At 37.9% G+C, this 23,209-nt stretch overlaps 1 protein-coding gene and 3 non-coding genes across 4 annotated transcripts; all 4 read left to right on the plus strand.

Annotated features, from left to right (window-relative positions):
• The first annotated feature begins 254 nt into the window (after positions 1–254).
• Positions 255–22,849, plus strand: LOC144660442 (WD repeat-containing protein 75-like). The gene is made up of 25 exons (XM_078521061.1): positions 255–413; positions 491–620; positions 1,698–1,763; positions 2,503–2,596; positions 4,861–5,042; positions 5,429–5,499; positions 5,726–5,821; positions 6,746–6,834; positions 7,362–7,517; positions 8,930–8,992; positions 9,477–9,592; positions 10,633–10,740; positions 11,357–11,433; positions 13,178–13,332; positions 14,294–14,403; positions 15,271–15,347; positions 16,052–16,143; positions 16,536–16,634; positions 17,347–17,513; positions 18,976–19,035; positions 19,872–19,941; positions 20,087–20,160; positions 20,857–20,951; positions 21,102–21,145; positions 21,946–22,849. The coding sequence occupies exons 1-25, from the start codon at positions 310–312 to the stop codon at positions 22,149–22,151; spliced, it is 2,601 nt and encodes an 866-aa protein (XP_078377187.1). The 5' UTR covers positions 255–309; the 3' UTR covers positions 22,152–22,849.
• LOC144661786 (small nucleolar RNA SNORA16B/SNORA16A family) lies at positions 15,019–15,157 on the plus strand. Its single transcript, XR_013572353.1, has one exon. It is a non-coding gene; the product is annotated as a small nucleolar RNA SNORA16B/SNORA16A family (small nucleolar RNA).
• Positions 15,485–15,621, plus strand: LOC144661787 (small nucleolar RNA SNORA16B/SNORA16A family). Its single transcript, XR_013572354.1, has one exon. It is a non-coding gene; the product is annotated as a small nucleolar RNA SNORA16B/SNORA16A family (small nucleolar RNA).
• LOC144661785 (small nucleolar RNA SNORA16B/SNORA16A family) lies at positions 18,297–18,435 on the plus strand. Its single transcript, XR_013572352.1, has one exon. It is a non-coding gene; the product is annotated as a small nucleolar RNA SNORA16B/SNORA16A family (small nucleolar RNA).
• Positions 22,850–23,209: the final 360 nt, after the last annotated feature.

Here is a 23,209-nt window from a genome sequence, read left to right on the forward strand (position 1 = left end):
TGAACCGGGCCTAAGCTCCCGTAAGCGGACACCCCAAAGAAAATCCTTTTTACAGTATTAACCTCTGTATCTTGTTTATCAATCAGCTTCACATCGCCATTCGTCACAATTACAGTACATATTTCAGTGTTTGTTATGTCGTCATCCACGTCCGTTTCGTAAGCGGCCAGCTCCAGTTACCAGGTTACGGTCCTGAATATCCCTATTGAGATTAGGGATATACTTTGATGAGGGTACACAAAGTACTTCCCGTTTCCCCTCGTGAGAAACACCGCTGGATGTTGAGCCTACCACGTGCAAGATTCCAAAATGGTGCTCGGCAACGAAGAAATACCTCAGAATTTTGGATCGGTTCGTTTGGTTGGAGGCGAGTCTCTAGTCTCTCATCGAACAGTGTTCAGTAAAGACTCGAAGTAAGTGATCAATCTTGTGTATTTATGAACCATATTCGATGCAATCAGGTCGAGTAACCGAAGCATTATTGTGTCAGGGTCCTCTTTTGCTGTTGTGGTCGAAGGATACGAGTTTACAGCACATCAACTGGCGATTTATTGCGGGAACTAAAAGGACACGATGGAAAAGTTACAGATATTAAAGTAAACCCGAGAAATCACTTACAGGTAACTTGTGTTTAAAAGACAACTTAGCAAATTCTAGATTCGAATTCTAAGTTTACATTTTATCATATTGAAGGTACTGTACTCGAGTAGAACAAGATTGTATTATTTTGTTTCTTGATGCCCCCTTCATTTTATTTTGGCGTTGCACTTAGCAATATTCCGTGCAGCTTGTCTGCTCTTATACCTTTGTTGCTACAGAAGTTTGACATGCAATGTAAAATAGCTTGAGGTAACATTAATAGATAATTATTTCACTACATGTAATAAAACTTAAGCTTACATGGTGTTTAGTTTGAATGCCGGTCACCTCGCCACCAACCAACTCGCCACCAAGCGAAGTCACCTCGGCTCATGGATTAAAGAACGAGGAATACACCAGTTTTGGTGGCGAGTTGGTTGGTGGCGAGATTCCCTGGTGGCGAGGTGACCGGATACCTTTAGTTTATGTTCATCAACTTCCAATTAATTTATAGTTGAACCCTGATAACTCAAACTCTCAAGGAAAATAAAAAAGGTTCAAGTTATCTATAATTGGGAAGAAAATGACTTGGAGGAAAATTGAAAAAGGTTCGAGTTTTTGAGGGTCTGAGTGTAACTGTACAGTTAGATCGCGGTAAAAATTGAGCCTTCAAGGGAAATCGAGAAAGGTTTGAGTTATCAAGGGGTTCGAGTTATTGAGGGTAAAGTTAGGATGAAAATGACCTGGAGGGGAATCGAGAAAGGTTCAAGTTTGCGAGAGGTTCAGTTTTTTTCAGCTTTGAGGTATCGAGATCTAACTGTTTGTGTTTCCCTTGCCTGTTGACGCAGCAAAACAGTTTCTTTACAAACTTATCACTTTAATCTGACGTGAATTTGACTGTACTGCTGCAATTTACTTCTGTTGACGGAATCATTGTGAAAAGTAAAACTTGGTTCCACCTTTTGCAATGACTGCAGCAAAGCTGTAACAACTTTTTGGAGCATTGAATGGCATAACACTCCCTTATCCCTCATGTTTCTTTTAGTGTATTACATGTATGTCACTAAACATCACACTGAGTAACACAATCCTTGCATTAAACTTATTTTTAATTCCAGTTAGTTTCATGTTCATCAAATGGAGTTGTAATTTACTGGGACTATACAGATGGACGCATACTTAAGGTAATAAAATTAATGTGCATCTTATAGTGATCATTAATGTTCTAGATACTAAAGCGGGTTTATGTATGTATGCCTGTGAAGTAAGGCATGCTAGTTAATGTTGCTAGTCTGGAACAACTGAAGGGGAGGGGCTGGCAGGGCTACAGTGTACGGCCTACCACTGTTTGCTTGGGTTGAGTTTTTACATGTAGGGCTCCAAATGACATGAATAATTTTTGAATTTTTCATGATTAATGATCGATGGAACAGTGACCCCTTATGCTTGTTTGTCTTGCCTAGATATTTTAGCTCTACCACTTTAAAGTCCCTGCTAGCACCGCGAAGTGGCCTCCCTCGTAGGGTAATCAAGAATCATCCTCCATGTTCAGCAGTTAAAAAAAGACCATACTGCCAGTGCTTATTCCAGTTTCTGTGGCACAAGTCTATGAGGAATCTTGCTTCTTCCCCTAAATTGAATGCTTGTCTATTATTGCAGATCAATCCACACCACATTAAATTTGGCCCTAATACAGTACATGTAGATAGCATACTGGACTCCAGACTGAGTGGTCTGGGGTAAAGCCCAGGCTGAGGTCACTGTACATGTATGTGTTGTATTCTAAGGCAAGACACTATACTCTCACAGGACCACTCTCCACCCAAGTGTATAAATGGGTACCGGAAACTATCCAAATTCAACCCAAACGTTATACTTCTTGTTGGTTTGTTGACAATGAAAACTGTTCCTTTTATTTCACAGAAATACAGATTTGGTGGCTCTATATTGTGTGGATTATTACTTCATCCTTCACACAATGAATCTATCTTCTTGATAAAGAAAAAGCCCTCAGAAGGTATGACTTAGAACTGCACTTGCATCAAACTGAAAGTTCTTTTGAATCACCAAACTTTAAGAATTAAAAGTGGTATAACATCATAATTATTGTGTGGTTCCAGAAAATGTCCATACTCCCCTCACAGAAGGGATTGGAATTTCCTGGGGATGGGAGGGATCTCAAAGGCCAAAACCTTTAAGGGAATAAATGAAGCTTAATTGGAATTTAGAGGGGTGGGGGAGGGGAGGGGTGGTGTTTGGAAAAATCCCTTCTGTGGGGGAAGGTATGGATACAATGTACCTTATTATAGGAATATAACGAAGCATTTTAACAATGCAAACAAAATGTACGCATAATAAAATTAACGCGAATTTAAGAAAAGTTCCTGTTAAATGCTTATAGTAAACGTGTTTATATTAATTAACATCAATAAAACTAACGCGAATTTTTGAAATTCGCGTTAATAACATTTTTCGTTACCGGTAATTTCCTATAATAAGGTAATTCATGGAACTACAGTTGTACAATGTATTCTAGTTGAAAAGTTCTAAATGTTGCAAAACTCTGCAAATTTATACAGCCTGATTTTTAAGCGATGACGTATAGCTGACGATGTCATCGCTTTATGCAGGCAGCCGACCGGCAGGATCTTTTTGTCTTTTTGTCCTTTTGTCTTTTTGTCTTTTTGTCGTTTTCGCGCGATCGAACAGAAATCAAGTTTAACTTAACAAGAAATCGCCGCGTAGAACTCAAAAGCAAAATACTCCCGTGCAGTCAGAATGGAGCACCACAATGTATAAACGAAAGAGACTAAATTTTATATGATGGCATCTATTAGATTTGATAGACAGAAATTTCAAATTCTTATAAAATACAGGGCCACTGTGAGCAAGAGACCGTTTGACCTTTCTTGCAGCTGAAAAACTAGCTCCCGCGTATCGTGTGTCATTTATCGGAAGTCACACACTACTAACAATATAACGCAATCTACTGTTGTTCAATTGAGCAAATCTACGAAGAAAATGTATTATTATCGCTTTATGCAGGCAACCGACCGGCAGGATCTTTTTGTCCTTTTGTCTTTTTGTCCTTTTTGCGCAATTGAACAGAAAACAAGTTTAACTAAACAACAAATCGCCGCGTAGAACTCAAAAGCAAAATACTCCCGTGCAGTCAGAATGGAACACCACAATGTATAAACGAAAGAGACTAAATTTTATATGATGGCATCTATAAGATTCAGTAGACAGAAATTTCTAATTCTATAAAATACAGGGCCGCTGTGAGCAAGAGACCGTTTGACACACTACAATATAACGCAATCTACTGTTCTTCAATTGAGAAAATCTACGAAGAAAATGTATTATTATTTTTGCATCCTTGGCCTGTGCATTCATAACTACTGTATTTATTTGAATTCCATCAGATCCTAACTATGCTATTAAAATAATCACCAACATTGCTTCTTAGGTTTAAAAAATGTACACTACAATTTGATAACAGTCTTTATCACGCACAAGGTGTCGGCTACTTTTATTTACGTTTAGTTTTTGACAAATAATAAATAATAATAATTCAAAATCATGTTAGACCCTTTGTGAAATGTCATCGCTTCTGCATGCACTGCATGCCGTTTATTTTTCATTGAGCTCTCCCTACTCATTAAGCAGATGTACTCGTGTGCAGAACAAGGAACTGTAGGGGGAGGGGGAGGAGGGTGAAGGAGAGAAGGAAGGGAAAGAGGGGGAGGGAAAGGGACATGTCAGGCAGACATTCAAAGCAGCTGATGATCAAACTTGTAATACATGTAGCTGAGGGAGTGAGTCCCATGTCACTTGCCTGAATTTAAAAATGTCCTGTGGTGCTGTTTTGTTGCACTAAAAATTAATGGACAAATATACCTACCTTGATTTGGCTGTCAGACTTTTGTCGAGAATGGTTGTCTTTTATCACAATTCTCTTTTGTGCTGTTGCTACCTCTTGGGCCTTGTTGCTTGTCGGAATTTATCCTGGCATGGTCACATATAGCTGGGAGATTTATCCTACCCTGCCTCTGATAGTTATCACTGCCATTCTGTCGTTCAAAAACAAAATTCAATTTATATTATGTACAGCAAAGCTCTGAGGGCTGTGGCCTAATGCTGAGTTCCATCCATGGGGGAGTAGAAATATTTCTTGCTGCTAAAAACTACTGACAGAAACAGGGAAAAGCTCTGGCAGTATTGTCCCCTTCGCTCGAGGATTACCTTATTAAAGCTCTGACAGAATTGTTTGTTTTGTAGAAAAGGAAATCAAAACAAAAGAAGAAAAGAAGAAGAAGAAGAAGAAGAACAAGGTTCCTGATCCAGAGGAATATTCGGTGGGAGTGTTTAATTCAAAAGAATACGAGAAAGATAAAAAACTAGAATTGAGTGTCTTACTTGATGTATCAGGCAACTCCAAACAAACTGCAATCAATGGCGAAGTAAGTTAAATTTAAATAAAATGTTTATTTGATAAGTTACCTATTAATTAGTTTTGCTAATTAGTTTTGTCACTAATTTAACAATCAAGAGGCCCTGCCAGGGCTGTTTTATCGCACTTCCCCTTGCTGTTGGTAGTTGAATTGAAGGAAAATTTCTTGTCCTTGTCAGAATTTAAGTTTTTCCAAAAAGGTTTTCGTTTGTCGCGATTTTATTTTATATGCTGTGGCTACTTTCTGGGCCATGTCGCTTGTCGGAATTTATTCTGGCAGGGCCTCAATCAACCATAGTCACATGGTTGTTTTTCGATATCACACTTGCACAAGGAAAAGCCTTTAATTTATATTTTATTGTTTTTTTAATTTTTTTTTCCTTGTTGTTTTTATAGGGTAGCTTACTGGCATCTGTCAGAGATGAAAATCTGCATTTGTGGAATTTTAATTCTGAAAAATTCAATACGTAAGTAACACTGTACATGTAAGCTTCAAGCCTAAAAAATTGTTGATGAGCTGAAGAAAGAGAAATTACATCCTTAGTTCTCAAGTGTCATAATTCTGAGTTTATAAGCAATTATTAATAAGTGAGTGAGTAAGCAATTGTATCACATAAATAATAGAATTATAACATCTTGACGTAAACATGTTTCCTAATGTTCAATATTTTGTTTCATGGTTTGTTTTTTCAGGTTTACGTACAGACATGCTAGGTTTACTTGCGCAGCATTTCATCCTGTAGAAGCTTGTGTGGCTGCTGGTGAAGGAAGAGGAAGGATTATTTTATGGTGAGTGCTCAAGAGTTCCAGTGGTATCAGTCTACTGTTTGTGCCTCATGGCACATGATGCTGCAATTTTTCAAGGGGTTTCTGTAGTTCAGGGATGTAGCTGAAAAAACACTGTACATGTAAGCCAGCTCATCAACCAGCCCAGTTGGCTTTTCTGGCCTTAGGAGCTCAAAAAGTTCACCTAAGTCTTTGTTTTCTTGTGAAATTTCAGCTGGATTGAAATTCTTTTCCATCCAGTTAAATTAGGTGGCATCCAGCCCTTAGCGACATCCCTGGTAGTTGTCTTGCGAGTGGGTTAATACTGAGTGGGGTGATTGGTCCTCCAACCTTGAGGACATGGTTGTGTTATTTGTCTGACCTCTCCCCCTTGACCAATCTGGCCTGGCATGCTTGAACCTGCAAGGGGCTAATGCTCCAATCAGCCTCATTCTTGGGTTCCTGGTAAATGAATGCAAGTCTTAGGTGAAACACCTGTGCCAGGTGACCTGCATACGCTTGAATGATTCCTTGAGAAATAAATTGCTCAAGCGGGCCGCACTCTCAAGTGTTATACACAGCCGAAGCCAGCGTGCTGGCTACTTATTTCCACTGTAACAACGCACACCTGGTCATGTTATGTTTCAAATCATGAAATTAGCATGGTCCCGCCGAATAAACTTGGACAAATTTAACTTGCGATCAGGCGTTCTTAGGACAAACAAAAGTGTAATGTCACACGTGGCTCAAACTTCAAGATGTGAGGATAGAGTCGAGACTGTCAACTAACATTTAAACGGTACTGTACTTAGCCGGCACTGTACTTAGCAGTACTGTACTGAGCGGTACTTTTATTACATATATAAGCATGGTCAATTTCATTTTTAGCAAAACTTTTAGCATACAGTGTATTGTCTTTTGCTTTTTTGGTTGTTTGTTGTTTTTTAGGCAAGGTCTTGACCAGTTAGAAAATCCCATTACGATGGAGCTTCACTGGCATCCCAATCCTGTTTCTGATGTCGTTTTCTCTCAAGATGGTAACTAAAGATAATTTATTATTTGATAGAAAATCCCATAAAAATCTTTGTCGGATCATGGCATGTGACCTCATCAAGTTATTTTTTTGCAGTGATTGTAAGAACACTAATTAACTGTATTGGTAGCAAATTGAAATTTTCTATATACAGTAGTGACACCTTTTGCGTTCAATGTTTTATGTGACTTGTCTTTTGATACAAGCTGCATGAAAACTTGGTTGAAAAGTGAGTTTTGCCTTTTACCCCTTGTATTATTTTGAATTTTGTATTCCGAGATGTCCATGAGTTTGTAAAGACAAATTTAACTTTGTCCCAATGACAATTAAGAGAGGTCCAATAATAGGAAGATTCATCAATAAAAAATTCTCTTGAAATTTTAAAGCCGTTCCCACCATTGTGTTTTCTTGGGGTTTAATGGCAACATCTTTTTATTATTTTATTATAAGCAGTAGCCTGTAGCCACCACTTGCAGAAAATATCTCGCTAGGAAGACAGTTCCTTGACGCAGTGCTGACGTTTTATTGTAGGTTCTAATATGCTATCTGGTGGACTGGAGGGAGTGTTAGTTATGTGGCAGTACAAGACACACCATCAAGAGTTCCTTCCCAGATTAGGTGCTCCCATTAATCACCTCGCAGTTAGTCCAGATGATTCTTTGACAGCTGTCAGTCAAAATGAAAATGGTATGTTACCCAAGAAGTTTGCCATCACTTGTGAATTTACATTATTTTGTAAATTTGGAAACATTATTTTAAGGTCTGATTGCACTTTTCTTTGAAAGGATTTACAAATAGGAAGAATTGAGACAAACTGATGCCCCAGGGGAGGGGGACTTCCATACAAAAATGATGGGGGGATTCTCTGGAAATTTTGTAAAAATCCCATAAAAGGTTTAGAGGCTCCTTTTTTGGGTGTGGCTCAAATGAATTTCCACCCTCACGAGACACCAATTCCAAAACAACAAACTACGGCCGTAAAATGACTATTATACTTTTTTGGCTCAATTTCCTAAAGGGACTGGGTACCACCATAACTGTAAGCAGTACCAATCAACAATCTTTCTCCCATGGCTAAAAGGCAACCAAGTCATTTTCATTGAAGACCCCACCCCCCCCCCCCCCCCCCCCCCCCTCCTGCACTGATAGCCAGTGGCTTATAAGGTTGGAGCTCTTATCTCGGTTTCTGTAGCATAAAACAACTTAGACAGGCCTTCTGATATTAAGCGATGGTGCAATTTCGCAAAATCGACCTCAAATCGCACATTTTCGCATAATTCATCAAAAATTGCATAATTCATACAAAATCGCACAATTCGAGAAAAGGAAAAGGAAATACTCTCATTGTCTCATTGTCTTAGAACTAAGTTCTAAGACAATTTCAACTTTGTTTCAAGGTGGTTTACCTGTCAAAAAACCTTGTCCGAATTTAACTTCTAAATTAGTAGTGGTTTCCAATTGAACAAAATTACTTCTGTCGGCAGCTTTGGGCAGGCAACCTCCTTTTTCCTTTTTAGGTTCCTAATCAATTGCAGGAATACCTCCAGCAGTAAATTCGCTGGTAACTATTTAATATGCACTTGGGTGAAGAGAGAGACTACAAGAGTAAACTGTCTTGCCCAAGACCATAACACAGTGTTCCAGCCTCCACCGCAGTCAAACGACAGAAATATGCAAAAAATAAGAAAAGTACTGCAAAGATAAGGTTTTAATTTTCACAGTTCAAAGTTCGATACATAACCGGTATCCTAAGGGTTTACTAAGTTTTTTGGAGCTTTACTAAAAAAGTTCTACGTGTTTGAAAATAGCGATATGCGGTTTGTCGGCGCCATTTGTCAAAGCACCTTTGGTTCGGATGCGAAACATTTCAAAAAGTGAAAACACTGGTTTACCTGAGGGAATGGGATTATGCTTTCACTCGGCAACTATTTTTATCTATCCTTGCTCGTAATCACTTCAATTTGAACAAAAAACAGCGAAATGGAAAGAAAACCTGCCCGAGACGTTTGACCGCGGTGAAGTTCCAGCCAGGGCTCCAACCCAGACAGCTCAATCCAGAGTCCAGCTGTGTACTAATCATTTGTTTTTTCAAATTTTAGTTATCAGAATAATTAACAATATTGAGTGGAAAGTAAAACGTGCCATCCAGGGATTAAGACAAAGTAAGTTTATTGTCAATTTTCTATATCAACCACTACTAAAAATTTTATAAAATGTAATTGAGATGTCATCAATTATTAGTGAAATTACAGGTTTGTTATGTCATAAGTGACGCCATTTCACAATGAGTTATTATTTGAGTCTTCATCATTTCCAACAAAACAATATCGATTTTAGCGCCTGGAAACAACTTGAAAAGTTAAGCCTTAACCATTCACAGCCAAAGATACTTGTTAACAGTTTCAGTGTTGTAATATAGCTGCAATTTTTTGTAAAAATAGACCATTATTTCTGGTCTAATTCATCACAAATATAAATTTTGCTTGTTCAAAAATCTGTTAAAATCCATGACAAAGTTTATTTAGGGAAAAGAGTTTATCCTTAGCTTGAAAGCAGGTTTTCATCTATGATAAGATGATTGTCTCGTATGTTAGTATGGCATGTTAGTATGAAATGATTGAAAGTGCTGAATTTGTCTCCTTGCAGTTGATAATCTGTATACTGGAATAGTGTTTGATCCTCATTCTAAAGCCCTGGTGACAAGCAACATGCCTGGAGTCCTGCAGTTCTACCAACCACAAACTGATCACCATGCATTTTCTGTAAGTACAGTACCGCTCAAATGTAAGTTGACAGTCCCTCAAGCCTCGAAACTCGAAAACTCGAAAATTTCGAGTCTTGAGTCGAAAATTACAAGGTTCGAGTATCGAGTCTCGAGTGGAGAAAATAATGAGCTTGTCACTTGACTCATTCCTTAACCCTTTCACTCCTAAACGCGCTTTCAGGCGCTTTTGGGTTTTTTTTCTTTTTTTTTTTTTGCTTTGTGGATTTTTTGATAAAAATCTATAAGTTTTTTTAGTTTTTTTTTTATTTTTATAAAAAAAAAAAAAAAAAAAAAAAAATTTTTAAAATTTAAAAGCACTAGGACTTGTTATTAAAATAAACAAAACTATATAGAAAAAAAAAAAAAAAAAAAAAAAAAAAAAAAAAAAAAAAAAAAAAAAGAAAAAAAGAAAAAAAGAAAAAAAAAAAAAAAAAAGAAAAGAAAAAAAAAAAAAAAAAAAATTAAGTAATAAATTGCTCAAGCGGGCCTGTAACAAAGAGCGCTTGGTCATTAAATATTTTGAATTGTCAGGTGAACAAAAAGTTGGAAATAGTAGGAACTTGAAGCAGTCTATAGTGAATGAATTAAGGAAAAATCAAAACAGAAATAACTGACAGAGTTGAATTTAGTGGGGTCTTGCGGACAAATATCATATGTTAGAAATATCATTGATTTTTTTATTAGAAGTGACTTTACTGTGTGAGTTATTATTATTTATTGTGGGAGGCATAGTGGCCTCATGGTTAGCATACTGGACTCTGGATTGAGCGGTCGTGGTCATTGTGTTGTGTTCTTTTTTCTCTCACAGTTCCTCTCTCCACCCAGTTGTGTTGATGGGTACTGGCAAATTAAATGCCGGGGGTGAAGGGTAACCCTGTGATGGACTAGCATCCCAACCAGGAGGGAGTACAAATGTAGAAATACTGCCAGTTGCTTCATGCTACTGAAACTGCAATAAGCTTCAGTTTGATGGGCCACTTGCATTTGGCTCGATTGCAGTCTTTTCCATTTATTATTAAGTTGTATTATCCTTTTCAGCTTGATGTTGTTAGACAGAACTTCCTATCAAGAACAAGACGTGAACATATAGTCTGTACCAAAATAGATCATGTGGCGTTTAGTGATGATGGAGGCTGGTTAGCAACTGTAAGTAACAAGAATCTTCATGTACAGTGTAATAATATGAAACACCAAAGACAGGATATCCAAACACTGAGAAGAGAGTTGAATATAATTATGGCATGTGCAGTGGAGTATTTTTGACAAAATTGGGTGTTTGGATAGCCATGAAACACTGTCTCGGTTGTTTGTTATATCTCCGCAATTGTAACTATTGGTTAAACGGAGAAATAAAATGCTGAAAATCTTTGCTAATTGAGACCAGGGTGTCCCAACCTCCTTTACAGTTTTGATTTTACTCATTTTTACTTGATAAATTATTCATGAGTTTGACAATACTAACCAAGTAAAGGAGTTAAGAGTTGGGAGATGTGGCCCATGGTAATTATAATTACGTTTAATAATAGCGAGAAACACTAGCTGGCTTAAAGAGTCTGTAGAATAATTTTTTTTTACAGCCACTCTAGATGCTATTCTATTAACTAGTGGTCCCTTGGCACAAACCCATAATTTCTCGAGACAAGGTGGTTTATTGAAGGAGATTAAATAACCAAAATAATTTGAAAATAAAAATGTCTGAAAATAATTTATTTTGAACCCTTGTACATGTAAATAAGTGTATTTTCTTCCACTTTTTAACCAGGTTGAGAGAAGAGATGACAAGAAAAATGCCATGGAGTTAAGACTCAAATTCTGGGAATACAACAAAAGAGACCAATGGTACATGTAGATTGATATTACTTGCTTTAAACTGCTGCATAAATTACATAAATAAATTATTGATAGCCAACAGCCATGCAAAGTTTGTTTTATTGTTTTATATATTATACATGTATGACTGGATTTATTTAGGTATCAGTGTACCCCAAAATTGACCATTTTAAAGAAAAATATATTTTGGTATTTTCAGGTAGATCTCAGTAAGACCTTTCATTCAAAAAAAAGAGCATGGAAAAAGATTGACTCTACACAAAGTTATGAACGAAAAAATTTTCTTGCCATTTATTATTTGATATTGATAGCTGTCAACAGGTTGTCTATTAGAAGCGCGGCGATACTACCGTTGCATGATTATCACAAGCTATCACAGTTCTTGGTTTTCGACGAGATGCTTTGGGTGTTTTTCGCTGGCAAAATGTATAGTTTTTCAGATGTGAAAGAATAAACATTTTCCCATTCCTTTCTCATGTTCAAAGAATGCTGCAACAACGGAAAAAAGACAAAAGATTTGGCAGATGCACTAGTAGATAGCGACAGCGAAATATTTTTCGCCACGACCCGGCATCACTACCAGTTCCTCGGCTTACTTTACTCTTTAGGATGCTTGCGACTCCACGTTTTTGTTGTTTTAGATTTAACATTTCTAAAACTGTTGCACTTAGATGAAAATTGTTATAAAGCGAGCGGTAGAAATAAAATAATTTATGCAACAGACTGTTTCCGACCAGAAGCAACATTTGACACCGCTTTGAACAAGTTCTATTGTTAAAGTAAAATGAACCTTCATTCTATCGCTCAGCGCGTGATCATTTTTACACGTCTTGTGTAATTAATCTCATTAAAGCGGAAGTACGCCCCAAAATACAATTTCTTTTGTATCTCGTAAACAAAGTTTCAAAGAGAGAGGCGCACATTTTAAGTTCGTTTTCAATGGGGTTTCAACAATTTTCGCTGAAATTTGGCAAGAATGTTGCCCGATAATTGAGCAACAAAACTGTGTCGGTGAATTTTAACTTTTTTCCTCTTTCAAAAGTTATGGCTGTTTTAATGCAGAGAATAGTTGTTCCTTACTCTCTTAAAGTTTAACTGCGTGTCAAAAGCAAACCAGACAAGTAATCAATATTCCCCGACACAGTTTCTTAGAGAAATGTGTGAAGAACACATAGCGATGCTAATCGCTTTTTCCCACTCAAATTTGTCCGGAAACGAACCTGATTTATGAGCCTCTGTACTTTTGGAAATAACACGCTCTTTTTGGATAACATTAATATTTTACTCAAAATAAATATATCCCCGTAATCTAAAATTCCTAAGCTTTCAGAAAATATATACTTTGCTGGTGTTTGCGTTAATTACCAGACGGTAAGGCAGCTCCAACGCATGATGGTCATTTGGGGTACACTGATACCTTAAAACCAGGTTAGTGAAATTTTCACCGTTTTAAGTGCAAATTGCCATAAACACGTTTTTTTCTCGGCAGAAACTATCTTCAAATTAAAACTATATTAAAACTAATAGTGAATGTCAGTCTTTTTTTCTCTTCTCCCCCCTCTTATCTACCTTTCAACGCTGTTTTTCAATTTTTTCTTTCTTTCTTGCAATGTTTTTATCCATATCACAGTGCAATGTACAAGGTCAAAAAGCACATGGTCTCTTTTCGGCAACCACGTTTTGATAAATCCAGTTATATATATAATAAAATTACATATGTATGTATATATTTTTTTACTCTTTTTTTGTTTAGTTATGTCCCAAACACTAGTGTTGACCCTCCACATGAGAAGAAAATTGTGACTGTTCAGTTCCAACCTCAACAGAAAAAACATGGTTCTGTTGCTCAACTGGCAATGACGGCTGGTAGAGATGGAAAATTTAAAATCTGGATTCTTGCTGAAGAAGGTGAGTACATGTGAATTATTTGCACACAGAAGAAAAAGGTTTATTTCCACAGTCTGATGTGTGGGAATGTGTTCACGAATGGTTTATATGGATGAGATAATTGATTCACTTTTGAACTTTATCCATGTTCACATGTCGTGCCTTTTTTTTCTTATTTACTTATTTTATTTATTTTTACTTACCTTCAGTATTCCTCTTAAAGTTTTCTAGTTTATTTTATTGACTCAACAAGTATGTCAGGCATATAAACCCATATATACAATTACACAGTGGTTGGAAATCATTGCAAATAATTCCAATGTTACCAGTGCTAATATTGTATATTATTTTACATTGTATATTATTTTACACTTTTGAGGCCCTGTTACGGTAGAATTCCAACAAGCAACACAACACATCCATGGTGAGCGAGGTCATAAATTACATTCTTACATTAAATGTAAGAATGTAATTTAGACCTCGCTCACCATGAGTCTCAAATATTTCAGTGGTTAGAACGTCCAACCGGTATCTGGAAGGTCACGAGTTTGACTCCCTTTAGGGAATGGGAAAAATGTTTTTTTTTTTTCTGAGTATTCGACTTGAGAAAGCTCTTCATTTACTTTCACTTTATCCAAGGCACCATTCCACTTAATATCATTTACGATGTGCACAACCTTGAAAATGGTGGCTTGAAACTCAGAATTCAGAGAGGGGACATACACTGTACATGTATATTCCCCTTCTCCCCCTCTAATACTGAGGGCAACCCTCCAAGTTTATTTTTTTCCTTAGTGGCCATTTGGCCACTGACTGCTCAAGATTGGTAGCAAGTTAAAAATTTTAGTCGCTAAATGAAACTCAGGGTTGCAGTGCAGGGCCTTACTTCTCAATAATTATTTTAGTCATAGGCTGGCGTCTTCGGTTCAAATTTTTTGCCTCGTGTTATGACGTTCTCACATTTTTCTTTCAATTCATTCAGGAAAGAAGTATTCTTGGTCCTGTCAATCAGTTGGTTACTATGGTGATAAACCTTGCCAAGATGCAGCCTTTTCACAAGATGGGTCTCTTTTAGCTGTGGCTTATGATCAAGTATGTTTTAGTGAATTTTAATGGTTGTAGTGTATTTTTATGTATACTTGTAATGTTTGGACTTAAAATTTTCGAACGATAAACTTTCAGATTATATTTTATCACATTTTGGAGGTTTTTGCTTGAAAGTTAGGACATACATTTTGTACATGTAATACAAGGGTTTGATCAAGGGCCAGGCACAGGGCAAATTAACTGGCTGTGAATAGGACTTTTCCCAGCTGTTTTCAACATCTGAACCTTGTTGATACTTCTTCCAGGTGCCAAACTCTGATGCCCACCTGCTATAAACCTAAACGAATCCCCTGTAATACTTGAGTGACTTCTTCCATTGAGGGATGTGAAATCGATGTCTAATTCATGGCCATGACTTTTAAAATATCACAAAACTACGATGTAGCTGACGAAAATGCAAGACTAACTGATCATGAACACAGCAATGAAATAAGCTCAGAGCCCGAAGAACCTTAACTGGCTAGCTTTGTTTGAAGACCCAGTTCATTTCATTTTCTGCTTTGGGTGATCAAACAGAGTTGCCTAGAGAAACATCCATATGTTGCTGGTTTGAAGACTTTCATTGAACTATTAATTCAATGTATTTAATTGACTATCCTGTAACGGCCCTATCGAAGCCTACTACAGTTCATCTTATGCTGTGTGTGGGTCAAACAGGTGCCTAGAGAAACATTTTCCAAAGGTCGCTGGTTAGTTCTCATCCATGGACTTCTCAGCATTACCCAGGAAAATGACACGTCAACATTAATAACATCATTTTTTATAAACAGTTTAATTTGTGCATGTCATTTGTTTTGATTGATGGAAATCCAAACCCTTAGTGAACTGGCAGTTTGTTGTTTGACATTGTAGACTATTACTTTGTGGACCCCAGAGACAAATGAACTGAGGAAAACTCTGTCCCTTCCGTACCCTGATGAGGAAATCAAGTAAGACATGTCACATCGCAAATACCACGTCTTTTTATGTAACTCATCAACAAAAACTTCATACCATTCAGTTATTACCTAAAATCAGTAGTTTTTTATTATTTTTTTTTTATTTTTGAGCAACATGTTCAAGTGTGGTGTGGCCCTTTCGAAGCTCAGGGCAGTTTTCTGTATTGCTTTGAGTCAAACAGGCGCCAAGAGAAACGTTTTCCATATGGTCGTTAGGTTGGCTTGATTCTATGCTATCCTAGCATTACCCAGGAAAACAACAGACACTTTGGACACTTCAAAAAACGTTATCAAGTAATTTAGTGCTTTAGAATTAACGCACAAGCAAGTGAAATGGTCTGTAGATTATGTGGAGGCAAGGTAAAAATGCGCCCAAATACTTTGTTGAGTTACATCTACATGTACACACTGTAAATCTGAGAGAAGTATAAGTGCTTCTTGTGATTATCAAGTATTCTTCAAAATTCCCAAGTGCTATAACTCGGCAATACTATTTAGTACATAGTTTGTAAAATATTCTAAAACAGCATGCTTAAACATGTAGGAAAAGGTACATGTACGTGCTTTATGGAGGTATAACGATATCAAACTGACCAATTGTAGTGGTTAAAAGTAAACACCTTTTTGGTGATACTATACAGCACCCATTTATTATTTATCGTTCTCTGTTCTTTTTTTACCTTTATTTACTTTAGGAAAATCAAGTTTGGCACAAACAGCTCTTCGCAGTATTTGATCTCCATCACAAATCAGTATCTAACTGTTTGGAATCTTCTTTCTTGCACAGGTGAGTTAAAATTAATTGCGGAAAGACAGACAGACAGACAGACAGACAGGCAGCAGACAGACAGACAGACAGACAGACAGACAGACAGACAGGCAGGCAGGCAGGCAGGCAGGCAGGCTGGCGCAGGAACAGACAGACAGAGACACAGAGAGACAAACAGACAGAGGCAGGCAGGCAGGCAGGCAGGCAGGCAGGGGCGCAGGAACAGACAGACAGAGACACAGAGAGACAAACAGACAGAGGCAGGCAGGCAGGCAGGCAGGCAGGCAGGCAGGGAAGACAGACAGACAGACAGACAGACAGACAGACAGACAGACAGACAGACAGACAGACAGACAGACAGACATTTTTGTTTACCATTAACACTCACCATGTTTTCTTTTGTATTTTAGTTTGGTGGAGTGTGGAAGCTCCCGTTACATGCTTGGTTCCAGATCCTCAAACAAATCTGATCTCCGTTTTTGTTTCTTTTAACAAAAACAAATCACATTGTAAGTTATGTTATGTGATCCCTTAATGATTCCTTAACAACAGATCCGTCTGTTGTTTCAGTTTGTTTTTACAGTTTAAAAACTTTCATGTTTACTGTAATCAAAAGAAGCTACATTCTGGTGAAGTGTTAGCCTCCTACGCAGACGTTCTTTGGGCTCGTCACGCGTCAGAACGCCTGAGTAGGAGGCAAGTAAAGTGTATGTGCAGTCTGTGGTTCTTTGATCGGCTTAAACGCTTGGATAAGCCAAAGAACGATTTTAAAAAGGGTTGTGCATGTGTGTTGGTGGTTATTTAATTTGACTGACTAAAAAGTTTGGAAAACAAGTAAAAAGATCTCAAAATGCCATGCGTGCAGTCGTTGGTTCTTTGATTTGCATAGAAGTTTGTCAAAACTTTGTTACAACAAGCCTAAACTTGTGACCACTTATACTTTCAAATTGCCGAGGACGGCTTCGAGTTGTCTTCAGTCTTCTCTGCAGCATCACGCAACTGGGAGAGTGTAGCGTGACATCCCAAAAACGGCTGCGAAGGAGACTACATGTAAGTTGACTTTTGATTGGACTAAATCTGGAAGAAAGAAAGTTAACATATAAAAAGTGGTCACTTTTGGGTTCCTTGCTTGTAAGATTATTATCAAGCATTACTTTATAAAAAATTCCATTTGTACATAGTGGGCCCTGTAAAACAATTTTTCCTATTTTGTTCTCTTAGTGTACATTTTTGATCCGGCCTCACCTCGCCCTGTAGCCGTACAATCCAATGTGTGCAAGAAGGCAGATGTTGTGTCCGCAGCATTTGATCCTGGGTGCTTGCCATGCAGCAGTGCAAAACACCAATCAATTAAAATGTCCAAACTCTACTTCTTGAATCAAAACCAGGTAAAGTTAATTTGTCCTTACTAGCTATAGTCTTTTATTCACAAATGCTGTCTTGCAATCTGCAGACCATTACTGGTTTGGAATTGTGACAAACTACTATTTTAGGAAACTCCGCACTGACGAACACTAAATTAACTGAGATGCTGTATCACAATTACGGCCTTAAAGCTGTAGAAAACTCAAAATTAACACTGAAAAGCCAAGAGAGGGCATGGATGGGCAAAATTAGACAGGATTAAAACGGATTGTATTAATGAGTAGGTATACTTGAAAAACCTGGGCTCGACTGTTTTCAAGTTTATCTCATTTTGCATCAAAATAGTGGCTATAATGCTTGGAAACCATCCTTGTTTGTTATTTGGCCGTGCCGATAAAAGACTGTTGCTCTGCCAATTTGAAATTTCGAGTAAGTTAACAAAAACAAACAGAATTTCATCAAATACCGTGGTCTAGCCCCTTTAAACAATAATGCTTTCAAAGTTTTGTGCAGTGTTCCGTACTCGAGATTCCGAGATAAACCCGCAGGCAGTCCACCCCATGTGTTCGCAATAAATCTCTGCACAAGATCGACAAACTACATAAACTTAAAGAAATCTAATACATATTTAGGCTCATCTCGTTCTGAATATCTCAGTGAAGTGAAATGGAATGTTAGTGGACTCGGGGCGTTTTATCCGCCTTTCTGTCCCATTTTAAGCGTTTTTTTCAGTGATTCGCTTTAATCACTTTGCTTTGTCTTGTAGTTGGTTCCCTCTGTATGCTTCTATGTTTTTTGTTGTCGTCTTGCGGCCCTATCGAAGCCTACTACAGCTCATTTTCTGCTGTGTGTGGGTCAAACTGGTGCCTAGAGAAACATTTTCCAAAGGTCGCTGGTTTGTTTCTTGTCCAGAACTTCTCAGCATTACCCAGGAAAATGACATGTCAACGTTAACTTTCTCCATCATCGCTGTATTCGTACATAACAAGACTCTAAAAAACAATTTATGTGAAACAAGTAAAAAAAAAAATGCACAACTTGAAGCTCTAAACAAAATTTCCCCACCCAGACCCGGTTTCCCCCTCAAAACTACAATGAACCATCCTTGAGTAAACTGTCATTGTTGTTGTTTTGCCATGTCTCTCTCCTCTGAAGAGGCCCCTTTTATTTTTCACGCGGGCTGGGAAAAAGGAAAAGGTTAAAAGTAAGCGCACGGAGCCTAATGAGCTCCTATTTTTCATTTTTCACGTTTTTCGCATTTTTCACCTCCACTGAACGAACCTCCGCGGAGGAGAGTTGACATGAAGAGTTTCACTTCCAGTTCAGGATGTACTACTTCTAATCTGTAATAATAAAAAAGTGAGATTGACACTCGTCTCATTAAGTGCTTTTAGCATCGAAATTTGTTTCCAATAGCCTTTCATGGTAACAAAAAAACACCGTAACGCCACGCAAATGCAACAACTATTGTTTGCCTTGTTTTAGGAACTGTTCACCTTGGACTATGGCGAACCAACTGATGAAGAAAGCCCAGCTATGTCTCAGGTGAGCGACGTGTTGTCTTGTGCATTATGTTAGGTTTGTTTCCGCATCAGCGTTTTGTAAGCTTGATTATTTACAGTTTATTTCTAGCTTACTAGTCAACTTAAAACGTGAAATTACTAGTGGTGCAAGATTGGTTTCTTCGTTTATTTGCAAGAGGTCAGAACAGTACTTATTTTCTCAAACAGAATGTATGTCACGCCATTTATAAAAACTAGTCACGCAGTAAACCTCTAGTGAGGAACTACAATCAGTCCCCTTTGGGAATGGCTAGCCTGACCGCTAAAATTCAGGTTGACCGCTTAAAGGAAGGTGCAAGTAGCTCAAGACAATGTCATGTCATGCCGGGCAGACCCACACAAGATGAATTGGCTATGTCAAGAGGGTTATATCAATTTTGTCATTTGTAGAACGAAATTACGGCTTTTAGTTACTATCATGGCCATATATGATGTTCATTCGTATGGCTTGAATTTTCAAAGCAATAAAAATACACTTCTTGGGACTTTTAAGAAGCGACTGTTGCCGCTAAACAGTGGTGATCGCTCGATACAGGTCAAATTTACACTGAATAAAGGGATTTAGAATAGTTGTGTAACATAGGTTCACTTAAAGTTCACAGACTTGACTTTATCAGACTATAGTCCTAATAATGCTTCAGTTGAAAAACACGCGCATTGTTTTTTACTTCCTGCAAACCAGTGAAAAGCGCCAGATACTTTACTTCATCTAATCAATGAATAGAATGAATTTGCAAACTTTGAGGTAATAACTTGTGTGTGTGTGTGAAAAGAACAGTATCTTTTTGAGTCACAGAAAACTTAATTGTCCTTTTTCAGGGAATCACTTCAGCCCCGTTAGAAAAGCAGACTGAATTCTTCAAGATCTTTGGACAGTCCGCGAAAAGTAGTAAGTGACACATAATGACAACTGTCATTATTTTCCACCAGATACGCTAAACTCCAAGACTTTTTTCCTTTATTTTTGCACTAAGTACTTTCGTTAGTTACAGTATTTTCTAATACAAAACGTTAATCTTTGTTTACTGTTTCAGAAGGAGAATCCACATCTGAGCAACGCGTTGGAAAATGTGTCAATGGGACGCCATCTAGCGCTGTGGTTAAGCAGGTCAGTTCATTTATAAACCAATTGCTTGGTTGAATGGGTGGGGGGTGGGCAGGGTAGATTACCTTATTATAGGAAATTAACGCGTCATGAAATTAACGCGAATTTCAAAAATTCGCGTTAATTTAAGTCGCGTTAATTTTCGTTAACGTTAATTTCCGCGCCGTTAACTAAGTTGAGCGTTAATTTCCGCGACCTTAATTTCTATTATTTTGGCCCCAATTTTTCAATACAGTCCAGACGTTCTTTTTTCTAGGGAAAAGCATTATTTCTTCAGGGTGGACTCTCGAAGCGGTCAAATTCCTTCGCTTAACGCATACATTTGGGTTATAAGTATCACAAACATTGTTTCCGTCTCGGATTATACGCCTAGTGTTGAAATAAACTTGTTCCTGTTGTCTCAACAAGTGTTTTTCTTTGTGTACGTCGCGTTAATTTCCTTCATTTTGAAATTCTACCCCCTCTTTCGCGTTAATTTGCTTTATTGGGAAGTAATATTTCCTTCGATTCGCGTTAATTTAAGTCGCGTTAATTTCAAATACCTTAATTTACACAAGGGTTAATTTCCTATAATAAGGTATTCCTAGTCTCTTCACGTTCCAGAAATTAACCAGCACCATTAGTATGAACATTTAAACATTGTAAAACGTGTTATTTGAATCGATGCTGAGCATAGAGTTGGAATTGTTTCTTTTGCAGATGATGCAGACCCCTTCACATGTTCTCCCTTCAGTAACTTCCCTGTGTTCTTCATTCCTGCAATCGTTGCTGGTCAGCAAGCAAACTTCGCAAAGGTACCAGTCTCCTTTCACAGTCGTTAACTGGCTGGTCACGCAACGCTTCCGGGGAAGTGTTGCGTGACGAGTCACAAAATGACAGCTCATTTGTTGATTTGGTGTGAAATGTGAAATTTAATATCTTTGGGTGTTTTCTTTCATGTTAAGGGGAGACCAAGTTGACGATAACAGTGATGTCAGTGAAAACGAAGGTATGAATGAATTCAGTTTCTTTTTTCAATCTTTGTCGTTTATTTCTTTTGTTTGGTGACTGGAATGGTATAAGAATAGTTAGTCTGCAATTCAGGCGTTTTTTTTATGGGCGAGCGTTGGATAACTGTGTTCCCTTACCGTAATGATTCGATTTAGCGCCCGGGGCGCTTATTTACTTTTGGCACCTCAAGGGAGGGCGCTTATTCGAGGGGACAGGGCGCTTATTTAATTTTTTGAGAAACATCCAAATGTTTAAAACAGAACTTGAATAAATATTAAAATAACTTACAATAACAGAAACTGTATCAGCAACAAATTGTTGAAGATTCAGTTACTTTTAAAAGAATTCTTCATTTTAGCAGTAAATATATACATGTACGGTACGGTGAATGTTCATGACTTTATCTATTCGACGCCGATGACTTCACTAGGGGCAGTTATCCAAAATAGGGGCGCTTTTTAGAATAGGGGTGCCTGTAAGAATGGGGGCGCTTATTGACAAAAACACATTCGAAGGGAACGTAGAGGGTCAGACAAGGGAACAAGGCCAGGAAGGGGGACGGGGACGTGAAACGTATTTTTTCTTCTGCACCCCTCTCCCACACTCTTCCCTAGAACGCTTTTAGCTAGCCATTTATGATAGCTCGAAAATGGTAGCATTTAAGGTTTGGAAGTCATTTTGATCCTCTCTGCGCCTGATCAACAATTTTTCTACTTTGTTAAAAATTGATGACCGCGTCCTGCTTGGACGCTAAATTTGCCATTGTTTCAATGTATTTTGCACGATTGTGCCTTACAGATGAAAGTATGGAAGAAGACGAAGGGGACAGCGATCTGGAAACTACTCGCGTCGCCGAAAGAGCTTCAAGACAATCTGCTGTTAACTCACCAGTAGACTTGATTGACCGTGATGTCTCGCAGAGACGCCAGCTCAAACCTGAAGAAAATTCTCACTTAGACAATGTGAATTTCAGCTGGCTTGGAGGCTATTTTGCGTCTTCTTGAACAACAAGGATTCCTGTGGTCTTTAAGCTTGTTAATCAGATTATACGGCAATTTTTATGTAAAAAATATATTTGATCGTGTAGATGACACAACAATTATTTGTCAGTGGTCCAAATTTTAGTGCGCCGGTAATGACCTTTGACAGCAGAGATTCGCACAGAGATATGCGCGCACAGTGCCCAGTGGGAGTTTGGGTGATTCGGGACCACATATGTTGGCGCAATATTTGCCACATTTTATGTGACGAGTCGTCTACACGAGCAATTTTTTCGTGTGTGAAAACTTTTATTTTTAACATAAAAGCTTGCACGCCAGCTTGTCAACAAATATATTTGTACCATAAAAATTGGCCAGTTTTTCTAATGTAGATAAGCAAATAAAACTTGTCACATAAAATTTGCCCGTGTGAAACCAGGCTTTACCAGATAAAACTAGTACCCAGCTCCTTCTGCGAGAACTCACTTATTCCCAGTTTCTTGATTTCACTTGGCGTTCGCTTAAAAACAAGGAGGGGCATGGATTAGCTTCAAACTTCTCCACAGTGTAAATAAAATGACTTTCTCTCGCTTTGCTGCTCCCGCATTGTAGTTATTGAGTATTAAAAGTGTATATATGACATCCTTTTTTTTATTTCCTCGATCGAATCTTCAATCTGCGTCTATACAAGTCACGTTGATGTCAAATACAGCATCTTAAAGGGGCTATGCCATGCAATTTTAGGCAATTTCGGCTCTGACGTACTGGTCATAGATATAACTGAAATATCACAACAACAGCTTGAAACTGTAGGATAACTCAAAAGAAGCACAAGAAGTTCAAGAAGCGGCATGGATGGGCAAAATTCGAGAAGATTGAAACAGATTGCGTTCGGGTAAACTTGAAAAAACGTCGGCCCGATTTTTTCAAGTTTGTCTCATTGTCTCCATTTGTATGAAAGTGTCATTTACAATGCTCGAAAATCATCCCTGTTTTTCACGTGGCCATGATTTTGCCAGTGAATGACTTGTAGAATTTCCTAAAATACTGTAACCTACCCCTCTTTAAATAACAAAAGCCTG

This window comes from Oculina patagonica, chromosome 7 (genome assembly GCF_052425735.1).
Source record: "Oculina patagonica isolate OP01 chromosome 7, crgOcupat, whole genome shotgun sequence".
Classification (NCBI taxonomy): Eukaryota; Metazoa; Cnidaria; class Anthozoa; order Scleractinia; family Oculinidae; genus Oculina; species Oculina patagonica.

Coding starts and splice junctions, on each gene's coding strand:
- LOC144660442 (XM_078521061.1), top strand. CDS start 310: ATGGTGCTCGGCAACGAAGAAATACCTCAGAATTTTGGATCGGTTCGT. Junction 6,835..7,361: donor TGTCGTTTTCTCTCAAGATG/GTAACTAAAGAT, acceptor GTTTTATTGTAG/GTTCTAATATGCTATCTGGT. Junction 9,593..10,632: donor CTGATCACCATGCATTTTCT/GTAAGTACAGTA, acceptor TATCCTTTTCAG/CTTGATGTTGTTAGACAGAA.